This window comes from Pongo abelii, chromosome 23, assembly GCF_028885655.2.
Source record: "Pongo abelii isolate AG06213 chromosome 23, NHGRI_mPonAbe1-v2.0_pri, whole genome shotgun sequence".
NCBI lineage: Eukaryota > Metazoa > Chordata > Mammalia > Primates > Hominidae > Pongo > Pongo abelii.
In genome coordinates this window covers 27,489,047-27,502,863 of record NC_085929.1, presented here as the reverse complement: position 1 = coordinate 27,502,863, position 13,817 = coordinate 27,489,047, and the positions used below count along the sequence as shown (strand labels likewise).

Sequence of the window (13,817 nt, the reverse complement as noted above, 5' to 3'; positions counted from 1 at the left end):
ATGATTGAGGGGATTCATGAGTCCCATGTTTAATCTCTTTGGCACTAGAAGAATTTGCAAGATACTCCACACCCTTGGCATTCTCTACAGAACACACTTTTCCTAACAGTGAATCTACTAGTTTTAGCATTTTGGTTTTTTCCAATCTAAATAGCCTGAGAATTTCCCAAATCAGTAAGTCTAGATTCCTTTCTGCTTAACAGTTCTTCCCTCAGTTTCTCTCTCTTCTTTTTTTTTTGTGTGTGTGTACTTTTAAAATTCTTTTTATCGTACCCTTAATTTATCTCTTTCGTGTTGCTTTTTTTTTTTTTTTTTTGGAGATGGAGTCTCACTCTGTCTCCCAGGCTGGAGTGCAGCGGTGTGATCTCAGGTCACTGCAATCTCTGCCTCCTGGGTTCAGGTGATTCTCCTGCCTCAGCCTCCCAAGTGGCTGGGATTATAGGTGCCCACCACCACGCCCAGCTAATTTTTGTATTTTTAGTAGAGACAGGGTTTCACCATGTTGACCAGGCTGGTCTTGAGCTTCTGAACTCAAGTGATCTGCCTGCCTTGGCCTCCCAAAGTGCTGGGATTACAGACATGAGCCACCGTGCCCGTCCTTCTCTTGCATTTTACTACAAGCAGAAAGAAGACACCAAGCTGAGTCTTTTTTTTTATGTTTTTGAGACTGAGTCTCACTCTGTCGCCCAGGCTGGAGTGCAGTAGCGCGATCTCAGCTCATTGCAACCTCCACCTCCCAGGTTCAAGTGATTCTCCTGCCTCAGCCTCCCAAGTAGCTGGGATTACAGGTGCCCACCACCACGCCCAGCTAATTTTTGTATTTTTAGTAGAGATAGGATTTCACCATGTTGGCCAGGCTGGTCTTGAACTGCTGACCTCAGGTGATCTGCCTGCCTCAGCCTCCCAAAGTGCTGGGATTATAGGCATGAGTCACTGCGCCCGGCCCAAGCTGAGTCTTGAATGCTTTGCTTGGAAGTCTGCTCAGCTAAATGTGCAAGCTTATTGCTTATGATTCTGCCTTCCACACAGCTACAGGACACAATCCAGCTAAACTTTTTGCCATTATATTACAAAGATCACCTTTGCTCTCGTTTCCAGTAACTGGAGTTACTAGAGTAACTAGAGTTCCTTTAGAATCACCTTTAATTTTCATGTTTCTACCAACATTCTGTTTTTGATAGTATATGTATTCTTGAAGATAATACAGACTTTCTGTATCAAGTTCCTCATTTCCTTTAAGGCAGAGTCTGGGTGACAGAGTCTTTAACATTCACATTTCTACCCACAGCCTGTTCAAGGAAACCTAGGCCTTTTCTATCATGCTTCTCACAATTCTACTAGCCCTCCATTATTGAGTTACAAAGCCACTGCCACATTTTTAGGCACCCTACTCCTGGTAACAAAATTCGTATGTTTCCTGTGGCTGCTATAACACGTTACTACAAGCTTGGTGGCTTAAAAGAACAGAAATTTAGGCCTGCGCGGTGGCTCACGCCTGTAATCCCAGCACTTTGGGAGGCTGAGGCGGGCAGATCACGGGGTCAGGAGATCACGACCATCCTGGCTAACATGGTGAAACCCCCGTCTCTACTAAAAATACGAAACAACTAGCCGGGCATGGTGGCGGGCGCCTGGAGTCCCAGCTACTCAGGAGGCTGAGGCAAGAGAATGGCTGAACCTGGGAGGTGGAGCTTGCAGTGAGCCGAGATCGCGCCATCGCACTCCAGCCTGGGCAACAGAGTGAGACTCCGTCTCAAAAAAAAAAAAAAACAGAAATTTAATCTCACAGTTTTCAAGGCCAGAAGTTCAAAGTCAGTACCATGGGTAAAAATCACAGTGGCAGCAGGGAGGCTATAGGAGAGGAATCTGTTTCTTGCATCTTTTAGCTTTTGGTCACTGCTGGTACTCCTTGGCTTGTGGCTGTTATCACTCCAGTCTTCAAGTCCAGCATCACGAGGTAAATACATTCTCTGTATTCCATCTTCACATCGCCTTCTCTGTGTGTGTGAACTTTCCTTCTGCCTCCCTCTTAGGAGGATACATGCAATTGCACTTAGGGTCCACCTGCATAACCCAGGATAGCCCTCCATCTCAAGATCTTTAACTTCATCACATCTGCAAAGACCCTTTTCTCAAATAAGGTAACATTTACAGGTTCCAGGGAATAGGACCTGATTTAAGGACTGTTATTTAGCCTGCCACAGACAGAAAGTTGATTAGTGATTGCCAAGGGTGCTGTAGGGACATGGAGTTTTCATTTGGAGTGAAGATGATGTTCTAAAATTAGGCCAGGCAAGGTGGCCCATGCCTGTAATCCCAATACTTTGGAGGCCGAGGCCAGTGGATCACTTGAGGCCAGGAGTTTGAGACCAGCCTGGCCAACATGGTGAAATCCCGCCTCTACTAAAAATACAAAAATCAGTTGGGGGTGACAGCGCATACTTGTAGTCCCAGCTACTTGGGAGGGTGAGGCAGAAGAATCACTTGAACCCAGGAAGTGGAGGTTGCAGTGAGCTGAGATGGTGCCACTGCACTTCAGCCTGGGTGACAGAGTGAGACTCCACCTCAAAAAAAAAAAAAAAGGAACAAAATGCTTTAAAATTGATTTTGGTAATGCAGCAGAACTCTGAATGTAGTACCAAAAACCATTGAATGGCATGTTTTAAATGGGTGAATTGTATCTCAGCCAGCCTATTACATATATTTTTAATGGAATGAGTGAAAATGGTGAATAACAGGTCTGTTTTCCCTTGGTGGCCAGGTCAGGGCCGTGTGATTTCCTTGGGTGGGGGGCACTGCTGGGGCTGCCTCGTCCCTGCTTGGTTTCTGATGGTGTGTCCTGTGGGCTGGGGCCAAGGTCCCATGGGGCTACGGATACTATCATGGAAGCACTCTTTCTGGAATTTGATGGTATTTCAAAATCTATTAGGAAAACTCTGAGACATGAAAGCACAGAGGTGTCATATTCCTCTAATCCGGAGTCAACAGTTGCTGTGGTTTGGTGACTTTTCCCTTGGCTGTCTCTGCGTCCCTCCTGAAGTGTCGAGGGCACATCCTCACCCTCAGGGTTGTATCTCTGCTGAGCATCTCCACACTGGCCTGTGCTAGGGCCCCACCTGACAATCACATGGAGTCACTATTGTCATCAATGGGAAGGCCTCTTTCAAGTTTCAACACTTTTTTCCTAATAGTTGGCTTCTTTAAATCAGGATCCAAACGAGGGTCTTTTCTCCCCTCGAGCCCCTCCCAGCCTGGTGAAGGAGCAGCCCAGCTGTCCTGCGGCCCTCCCCATGGGCTCTGATGTCTCCCAAGCTGCTGATTCATCCTGCCTGCCCCCTCCTTCTTATGAACTGGGTGCTAAATCGAAGAGCAGAGAGGGTGCCCTGGTCTTTTAGCAAAAATATATCCAAAGTATTGCCTTAATTTATATTTCTGGGCATCCTGATATTCCCATAAGACCACAATTTGGAGGTTTGGAGAGCCACAACAGCCTGACCCTTGTAAAGCTCCTATTATCTTTCCGATGGTTTCATCATTTAATTAGGGATTGTAGACTAATTCTGGCTTTTCTCCCACATTCATTACATGGAGTTTTTTTGTTGTTGTTGTTAAGAAAGGTTTTCTTTCGTCAGCCAGGGCTAGATGATTGTTTGAAACCCTGTGTGTTCAGGACCTCCAGGAATGCTGTTTTTCTGATCTTTCCAGTCTAAGGAGTCCCCCCAAGGGCCACAGATGGGTTCTCTTTGAGTGACATTTTGAGCTCAGGGCTGTGTATCTGGGGTGTTCTGGTCCATTGCTGTCATTCATTTTGATGCTCAGATGGTCCCATCCTCATCTAGCAGGAGCTCCTGTGTCTCTTGGGGCCCTCACACAACCTCTTTAGTTTTTCTTAGTCTGCTGGCATTTACACCCAGATTGGCTGCTCCTCTAGGGAGTGAACCCTGGGGACTTCTGCTGGTAAAGTGGCATTTGGAGCATGCTATGTGGGCGCTGGTCTGTTCATTGCTTTGGGCCTTTTAGTGAACAGAACTAAGAAAAAACATGTTTTTGAAATAACAGCAACAACAAAAACCCATAATTTTACACTAATATTTCTAATTCAAATTTAACCTTATATATAGGGTTTTTACTTCTTTCATTTTAAACATGTGTCTTTTCTGTTACTATGAATATCTTGGTTTCTAATATTATTAGCATACTTGCTTGCTTTACTTTAAAATCATTTCAGAATAAACAGTTTATATTACCACTGATAACAAAAGGTAGACTAAAAATTTAAGATTACCTTGAAGTTCTAATTGTCCTTAAAATGTATGCCTTTTATTGAGAACATTTTGCTTTTTGTTTCATTTTTTTAAAAAGCCTCTCAAAAGATTTCTTTTCCCTATATGATTCTGCCAACCAACTTAATATTCAGCTCATTTGTTTTAGTTTATTTGGAATTTTTAGGAATTGTACCTTTTTCTTTTGATTTGCTATACTTTTCATTTTAGAAAAATATTTTAGTCTGGCTACAGTGACTCACACCTGTAATCCCAACACTTTTGGAGGTTGAGGACTGAGCAAAAGACAAGCCTGGCCAACATGGCAAAACCGTGTCTCTACAAAAAATACAAAAAATTGGCCAGGCGTGGTGGCTCACGCCTGTAATCCCAGCACTTTGGGAGGCTGAGGTGGGCGGATCAGAAGGTCAGGAGATCGAGACCATCCTGGCTAACACAGTGAAACCCCGTCTCCACTAAAAAATACAAAAAATTAGCCAGACGTGGTGGCGGGCGCCTGTAGTCCCAGCTACTTGGGAGGCTGAGGCAGGAGAATAGCTTGCACCACCAGGGAGGCAGAGCTTGCAGTGAGCTGAGATCGCGCCACTGCACTCCAGCTTGGGCCACAGAGTAAGACTTTATCTAAAAAATAAAAATAAAATAAAAATAAATAAATAAATAAATTAGCTGGACATGGTAGCGCGTGCATGTAGTCCCAGCTGCTCAGGAGGCTGAGGTGGGGAGGCTCACTTAAGCCCAGGAAGCTGAAACTGCAGTGAGCCATGATCGCATCACTGCACTCCAGCCTGGGCGACAGAGTGAGACCCCATCTCAAAAAATATATTTTTTAGAGAAATAAAATTCACTGAGTTGCCCCTGAGTTGCCCAGGCTGAACTCCTGGGTGTAAGCAATCCTCCTACTTTATCCTTCCAAGTAGCTGGGATTACAAGATTGTACCACTGTGCCTAGCTTTGATTTGTTTTTTGTTTTGAGACAGAGTTTTCGCTCTTGTTGCCCAGGCTGGAGTGCAGTGGCGTGATCGCGGCTCACTGCAACCTCTGCCTCCTGGGTTCAAGCAATTCTCCTGCCTCAGCCTCCCAAGTAGCTGGGATTACCGGCATGCGCCACCATGCGTGGCTAATTTTTTTTGTATTTTTAGTAGAGATGGAGTTTCACCATGTTGGCCAGGCTGGTCTTGAATTCTTGTCCTCAGGTGATCCTCCTGTCTTGGCCTCCCAAAGTACTGGGATTACAGGTGTGAGTCAACGTGCCTGACCTGATTTGGCTTTATCTTCTCAATAGTAAAAGATTTATGTGCTTCTGAAGTGAAAACCCATAACACCATGGGTTTAGAGAGGGCACATTTCCAGCCCAGTTCCTGATACTTGCTGGGTTGTCGATTTTCAATTTTGGTGTATCTTTCCAGTGTTTCTCATGGCAGATTTAAGCAAATATGTGTGTTTAGATTCCGCAGGTCTTATATAAAAGGTGTATGTCATGCAGTGTATGTGGCATGGAGCACGTGTTTCTATCCTTTCTCCTTCCTTGTGTTCACTCTACAATATGTTGTGAGGCACTTGTGCAAGATTTCCACATGTCAAGCAAGTGTGGAAATTCTATGAAGCTTTTAACTTTTTGAGGTGGGGTCTCACTCTGTCGCCCAAGCTGGAGTGCAGTGGAGTGGTCACAGCTCATTGCAGCATTGATCTCCCAGGCTCAATCCTCAGCCTCCCACTTTGAGACCACTGGCGTGTGCCACCACACCAGGGTAATGTTTGTTTGTTTGTTTGTTTGTTTTGTAGAGATGGTGTCTTATTATGTTGCCCAAGCTGGTCTTAAACTCCTGGCCTCAAGGGACCCTCCTGCCTTGGCTTCCCAAAATGTTGGAATAATAGATGTGAGCCTCCACAATTGGCCTCTATGGAGTTTTTTAACATTTCTGTTTTCTCATCTGTAAACTGGATGTGTTAGTAGTACCTGCCTCTGGGTGGTTGGGAGAAATCAAGGCGATAATGCATGTGAATTGTTGACTCCTGTGCCTGGCACCATAAAGTGCCAAGTGCTAGCTGTTACTGTCATGATGTTCATTGTTTATGGTTTGTAATACTCAGCCTCAGGTACAGCTGGACACTTATATTTTGATAGCCAGCAGGGGAGCTGGAGCAGACCGAATAAAGATAAGGGAGGTTCCTGACTCTTTAGCCCTTTTTTCTGCAGCAGTTCTAGGGGAGTTGGTGTGCTTTGGAGCAGAAAGGGGCATAATAATCTGTCCATCTGGATGGGGGTGGGAGTGGATGGTGAGGAGTCAGGAGTGAAAGAGCCCAGCCAGGGGGATCAGAGGCGCAGTTTCAGATCCAGGGCTTTCTCCCCTGGAAAGGAGTTGTTGTGGCTGACCCATTGCGTTTAGCCCCTAGATGTTCCTAGATAAACCTGCCTTTGGGGGAATGTAGGAAGTATCATCGCCCACAAGAAAGCTCCTTGGCTGGCAGCGTGACAGCTTCCTGTGCTTGTTTCTCACATCAGGCATCCCCTCCCTCCCCGCTCCCCACTAAGCCTCCTCACGCTGGTCTGGTAGCAGAGCTAGAGCAGATGACAATGGCTGCCCCTACTGTGGGTCAGGAGTGGTGCTGGGCGCTGCAGGGTGATGACGCCTGCCCACTGCATTCCAGGTGCTGGGCTGGCAGTGGGTCTTGCCCTGGTGTTATGCAGAAGGGCTTTGGGGACATGGTCCTGAGCCTTGTTTGAGTATCTTATGTCTAAGTAAAAGTATCTTGTTGCTTTTGAAACCTACTTCCCCTTGTTTTACCTTTTATGGATGTGGAGGAAACAAATTCATTTAAAATATCGCAGACCTAAAAAATGGTCCAGGGCCTTAGGGGCTGTGAGGTGTTGACCTGGCTGGCCCCCAGGCCCTTCTCCCCTCATACCTGGCCACCTAGCTTCTGTTGCTAAGTGTCCTCAGGTTCCCACACCTCCATTGCCCCCATTCTCATACGACTGTCCTTCAGGGACAGGCTGCCTGTGGGCCCCCTTCACACGCACATCAGCTTTCCTATCAGGAATTGATGGGGATAGCCGGAAGCTGGGCGTGTTGACAGAACCGCCTTGGTGTCCGCTTGTTCTGGCCAGGCCTCACTGCTTATCCCAGCTTTTCCTCTCCCCTGGGCCTTTCCTCTTCATGTTGTCCGGTGCTAATTCCCCGAGCCGAAAAAAAGAAGTGGGGTAGAGTTTGGAGATAGATGTGGGATGATAAAGATTTCGGAAGTGTCTTTGTATTTTTACACTCATCTGAGACCACTTTTCATCATCCTTCCCTCTGCCCTGCCATCTTATGAGTGTAGTGGATGGACTCTGAGTGTCACAGTGACTCAGGAGGAAGGTTGGGTGAGCAGGGCATGGAGCCAGGGCTTTGCCCCTTCCAGGCTGCCCTGCCAGAAGGATGGGCACTTCAGCAGAAGACAAGGATGCTTCTCTGAAATAAGACTTTACCTCAGACATCCGTATGAATGACCACAAGACCAACTCACAGTAGTGATTTCCCTGAAACACTTGGGAGTGAGTGTCCTTGGGGCCAAAGAGGACAATGGGTGGGAGGCAGCCCCTGCCAGACAATCCCAGAAACACAGCAGCTTGCACATGGCGGGCCTTGGCAGCCAGCGGCCTTCACCTCACCTGAGAGTGGGCTTCACCCTCTCCCTTGCCTGTGCGTGAATGGAGATGAACACAGATTCTCCCGGAAAGCGCAGCCAGGGGAGGGCTGCCGAGATTTGCAGCAGATACTGCGTCATCCGTGAAAAGGCAGCAACAGGCTGGGCTGAGAAACGAAAGCCCTTCTCTACAGATAGTGCAAAGACACAGCGGCCCACCCACGGCTGCCTCTGACAGGCCTTGTGCCCTCAGGCCAGCGCCTCATCACCCCCAACCTGCCTGTCCCCTTTGTGACGAAGAGGGGGCACTCGAGATGGCTCCCAGCTCTCTCAGCTGAGTGCCTTTCCATCAGGGGAGAGGAGTGGCCGTTGGAGGCTCTCTGTCCCCTTCTTGTTTCTTTGTGCCTGTTATTGGCCGGCCTAGCTGAGCACTGACGGCTCTCTTCCCAGAGGCGGATTCCAGAGGAGGCCGAGCGAGCGTCTGAGTCTGCCTTGCAGGATGGGCTTCAGCTCGGCGCCAGCAGGCGAGGGGGCGGGAAGGGGGAGTCCAATGACTGCGCTTCTTCATCTGGGATTAAACTGCTTCCTGTTTTTACTTTTAGGACGAATACCTTTCTCTCGTGGCCAGGCTCATTATCCATTTTCGAGACATTCGTAAGTAAGATTTCGCATTTCTGGGTTGTTGAGATCTCTGTGAGAGGCCAGCCCTGACGCTGCCTCGGCAGAGCTTTCTGGGCAGGCCGCGGTGCCTGAGTCAGAAGGTCTGTGTCACCTCACTTGCTTCTGGGAAGTTCTTCACTGCCTTGCATTTGATTCCAGATCCCCCATCCTCCCAGAGCCTTGGCCTCAAAAATGCTGATTCTAGCATCATGGAAATGCTGTCCTCAAAGTGGTCTAAACGGGTTGCTGTTTCACTTGCTCACTTAATCTCCCTTTTCACAGGGCTGTTGTTTTTACTTCTGGGAAGTTCTGTTTACCCTGGAACAGAAACTCTCTTCCCTAAAAGTTGATTTTATTGACCCATGGAGGCCAGAGACACTTAGGCATATGTTCCCTGCAGACTAGAAGCTTCTGAGGAGGACCTCCTGAGTCTGTACCCTGGCTCCCTGCTGTGGTGAGGGCCCCCGTGTTAACCTCACGTTGTGCCTCCTCTGATTCAGAGGGCCCAGTGTGGTTCTGTCAGCCAGGCAGTGGCCCCAGCTCTGCAGAAGTGAGTTGTCATTGCATCCTAGGGCCAGGGTCTTGGTGCTTGTGTGTGTTACGTGGAAGTATGTGGACACCAGGTGTTCCTGGATGGCCACAGCCTGTGAAGGAAACTGGGGCCAGCAGCTGCTCTGTGTTTTCAGCCAACAATGGCTCCTGCCCACTGCCGGTGCATAACCACCAAAGGCAGGCTTCTCTTGACATAGGCCTGTCCTTGGAGCACGTGCCTGGCGAGTCCTATTGCTATTACCCTGTGGGTTAGGGACAGGCAGCTGTACCTTCAGTGTGTTGCTGGGTCAAAGGGAGACATTGAGCACCCCGGAGCCTGGTAGGTTTTGCTTCTTTCCACACTAACTTTTCACCAGAATGGCCAGCAAAGTGAACTTCACTGATCTCACTTTCTCTGTGGTGTTGGAAAGTCGCTGGGATGTGTAAGAGGAGAAGGAGCAGCCCAGATGATCTGGCCCAGATGCGCTGGCAGACTCCGCATGTTCTGCTTTCAGGGACAGTGGCCTAGCTGGTGCACACAGTCCTGTGGGGCTCATGGGGTCATGGGAAGCAGCTGAACCGGAGGCTCAGGGCCCCATGACTGCTACAGAAATTCTCCGCTGGGCACTGGGGTCAGCTGGACTGGCTTCCAGCTGGCCGTGGACAGCCTCAGTTTCCTCATCTAGGTAACAGAGACACTGCCTCACCAGAGCGGGCTGCAAAGGGAGGCAGTGTCAAATCTCGGCACCACCCCAGCCCCGCCATGGGTTCCTGTAGTGTTCTTGTTATTTGTTTGCTCAGGGCTGAGGTGAGACTCTGGACCTGGGAAAAAGGAAAGCCAGAGTAGGCCCAGGGTCCCCAACCCCAGAGTGCTTCAGCCTTGTGGGCAGCTCCCTAAGGCCCCAGGTTGACCCCAGAACTACTCTGCACCCTCTGCCCCCAGGTCCCTTGTGGGGTCAGCGCTGCCAAGAGTGGAAACACTTCCCCCAGTAGCGGGGAGTACTAGGAGCTCCGTGGGGATTGAGGCTTGGGCAAATGCCTACAGAACTGACCTACCCATGGAAATATGCGGTTATGTAAAACTTTGTTTACTTTGGTTTTTTTGTTTGTGTTTTCATATAGATAACAAGAAATCTCAAGCTTCCGTCAGTGGTAAGAGTTTTCCCTTTTGAGTTAAAGTTTCTCCCCACTTTGGATTTGAGGTGGCAAGAATGACATAGTGCATGCCTCATGTGCCTGGGTTAACCTGTCACTAGAGGAGAATGCTTGTGGAGAGAGCTCTGGAGGGAGGAGGCTGACCAGCTGTGCCCTGACCTTTCCAGCCTTCGTCTTCCTGCAGACTGTGAAGTCACATGATCCTCCCCATCCTGTTTCACACAAATGCTGCCTTTGCCCAGCAAAAAGATAAACACTCACAAAGCTATTAAGACATTATCCAAAAGTGTTGAGCTCTCTGGTAGAGAATTATTATGCTGTTTTCAGTGTAATAATATGTAGTAGCATTTCTGAGAAAATGCTGTGAATTCACTTTTTTAAGTTACAAAGTTTCTTTGTAAATTTAGAAATCTGGCTGGGTGCTGTGGCTCATGCCTGTAATCCCAACACTTTGGGAGGCTGAGGCAGGCAGATCACTTGAGGTCAGGAGTTCGAGACCAGCCTGACCAACATGGTAAAACCCCATCTCTACTAAAAATACAAAAATAGCCGGGTGTGGTGGCACGCGTTGTAGTCCCAACTACTCAGGAGGCTGAGGCATGAGAATCGCTTGAACCTGGGAGGCTGAGGTTGCAGTGAGTTGAAATCGCACCACTGCACTCCAACCTGGATGACTGAGTGAGACTTCATCTCAAAAAAAAAAAAAAAAAGTTTAAAAATCCATATTTTTAAATTTCAGGGTTTATCACATAAGGGGAATTCTGTCAATTAAGCCTTGGTCTCTGCTGACTAAGCTGCAAGGGAAGGGGTTTAACAGATCCAGGCTGGCCAACTGCATTCTGCCATTGGGAAGGGAGTGCACTGACCTCACAGGCTGCACGCCACTGTCTGCCCTGCCCTAGACAGTAGAGCTCTACATGCCAGCTGTCTCTGCCCGTGTGGGTCTCACCTCTCAGCCAGGACAGGGATTCTTGGCCAACTGGGGCTGAGCGGCAGCAAGGGCATGTGGCCAGAACATCTGGGCCCCTTGGCATTGGAGCATGGGGTCCTGGGCACCACCCAGTTGGGTGACATGGCGGTCCTGCCAGGACATACCTGTCTGTGGGTAGCTTTTTGCTATGAAGTCCACACTGTTGTGACAGTGGCATCCTTGTCCTTGGTTGTGGCATTGCTCACTGAGCTGCTGACCTGGTGGGCTTGGGACATTTCTCCTCAGTGCTCTGTGGAGCCCTCCTCTGCACCCCTCAGCTGTTCTGGCATGGTGGCCCTGCACACAGGGGCCCAGGCTGATTTGGACTCTGCAACAGCAGGAGTGGAGCTGTGTGTGCCTGTGGACTTGTGCCCTCCCTGGGAGAGCGTCCCCTGGCCACTGTGTTACCGCTTGCTCAGAAGGGCCCATCGTGCTTTGTATGCTCACCCAGCAGGAGGGCTGGACATCCAGGAGAGGCAGGGGTTGCCACCTGCCCTCAAGGCCTCAGCCCATCTTTAGTGTATCTGCAGGCATCAGAGAGGTCATTTGTCCCTTAACATTAGGACCCTGGTCCAGGCCAGGCTAGAGGTATGGGTCATGCAGTGACCAACACACCTGGCGTCCTAGCCGTTCGTATTTGGGAGTCTCCAGGAGCCTAGTCTCTTACTGCTTGGGGCTATGAGGGGATTGAGCCTGTAGGTAGGAGAGATCTGTGCTCTGTGAGCCTCACGCCCTTTGAACCATGGTCAGTCCGATAGGCCCTTTCCTGAGAAGCTCTGCCCTTGTGTTCCCACAGATCCTATGAATGCACTCCAGAGCCTGACTGGCGGACCCGCCGCGGGAGCCGCCGGAATTGGCATGCCTCCTCGGGGCCCGGGACAGTCTCTGGGCGGGATGGGTAGCCTTGGTGCCATGGGACAGCCAATGTCTCTCTCAGGGCAGCCGCCTCCTGGGACCTCGGGCATGGCCCCTCACAGCATGGCTGTCGTGTCTACGGCAACTCCACAGAGTGAGTACCACGCTTCTTGGAGGATTTGCCACTTTCCTTGCAAACGACAACACATTTTATTCCTGTGCTTATGATGGTATCAAGAAAAGCATGGAGAAGCTCCAAATCGCTCTGGTTTTTTTGTTTTTGTTTTTGTTTTTTAAATCTTTGTTGTATGTGGAGAGAAAAGGCTTCCAATTTTCGTTGAGCTCCCAGAGGGGTTAAGAGATGCTGGGCCCTCCTCCTCCTCCTAGCCCTGGGCAGGAGGGTGGGGATGGCCTGAGACTCCATCCAAAGGTTTGTGTTTTGTGGCTGAAATAGATACAGTGTGTTTCAGAGGGTTCTCAGCCACAAGGCAGGGCTGAGTGCCGGCAACCACAACTCCACTGTCTGCCCGAGCTCTGGGCACCATCTCTTCTAGTGCTGCCCTTGCCCCTTGGTCACCCTGGGTGTGGCTTGCAGCCATATTATCTTCTGGCGTCCTTTCTGTGAAGGAGACTCTGTGTCCTCTCCACACAGCTGCCGTGGTGGGAAACTGGGCTGTGATCAGGTGTTATAGGTGAACCAAAGCTGCTCTCAAGGGGAGGCAAAGAACCTCCCTCTTCTTTCCAGGACCTGTCTTTTGAGACGGGGTCTCGCTCTGTGGGCCACATTGGAGTGCAGTGGCACAATCACGGCTCACTGCAGCCTGGACATCGTGGGCTCAGGTGATCCTCACACCACAGCCTCCCAAGTAGCTGGGACTACAGGCTCACAGCACCACACCTGGCTGATATTTTGTATTTTTTGTAGAGATGGGACTTCACCATGTTGCCCAGGCTTATCTTGAACTCCTGGGCTCAAGCGATCTGCTCACCTCGGCCTCCCAAAGTGTTGGGATTACAGGCATGAGCCACCGCGCCCACCCTTAGGACCTATCTTGATGTATCCTTGAGTCCCGTCAACATTTCTTAGAGTGTGCTGTGCCCAGTGCAAAGTGCTTTAGTGTTTTTTTCCCCTTTCATTTAAGTTTTTATTTTTAAAATAGTTTAGGAGTCACAGGAAGTTGTGGAATAGCATAGAGAGTTCCCACATGCCCTTTACCCAGCTCTCCCCAATAATAATATCTTACATAGAACATTGTCAAAACCAAGAAATTAATGTTGAGGCAGTGTAATCACCTCAGTTAGAGACTTAACTTGGACTTCATCAGTTTTTTTTTTTTTTTTGAGACAGAGTTTCATTCTTGTTGCCCAGGCTGGAGTGCAATGGTGTGATCTCAGCTCACTGCAATTTCTGCCTTCCGGGTTCAAGCAGTTCTCTTGCCTCAGCCTCTGACTACCTGGGACTACAGGCGCCTGCTACCATGCCCAGCTAATTTTATATTTTTAGTGGAGATGGGGTTTCACTATGTTGGCCAGGCTGGTCTCAAACTCCTGACCTCAGGTGATCTTCTCTCCTGAGCCTCCCAAAGTGCTGGGATTACAGGCGTGAGCCATCACGCCCGGCCAACTTCATCAGTTTTTTTACACTCATTCTTGGGCTGCATATATGTGTATGTGTAGGTCTGTGAGATTTTACCACATGTCAAATCAAGTAGCCATCACCACAATTGGCATGCGGA

The 13,817-nt window shown here is 49.1% G+C and overlaps 1 protein-coding gene across 7 annotated transcripts in view; it reads left to right on the top strand.

The window, feature by feature from the left end:
• MED15 (mediator complex subunit 15) overlaps positions 1–13,817 on the top strand; it is an 84,449-nt gene that overhangs the window by 39,855 nt on the left and 30,777 nt on the right. For 5 of the 7 annotated variants that reach the window (XM_024239618.3, XM_024239615.3, NM_001132801.1 and 2 more), the window contains 3 exon segments: positions 8,513–8,564; positions 10,224–10,253; positions 12,023–12,235. In XM_024239618.3, the coding sequence (XP_024095386.2) occupies positions 8,513–8,564; positions 10,224–10,253; positions 12,023–12,235 (295 nt within the window). 7 annotated transcript variants of the gene reach the window in all.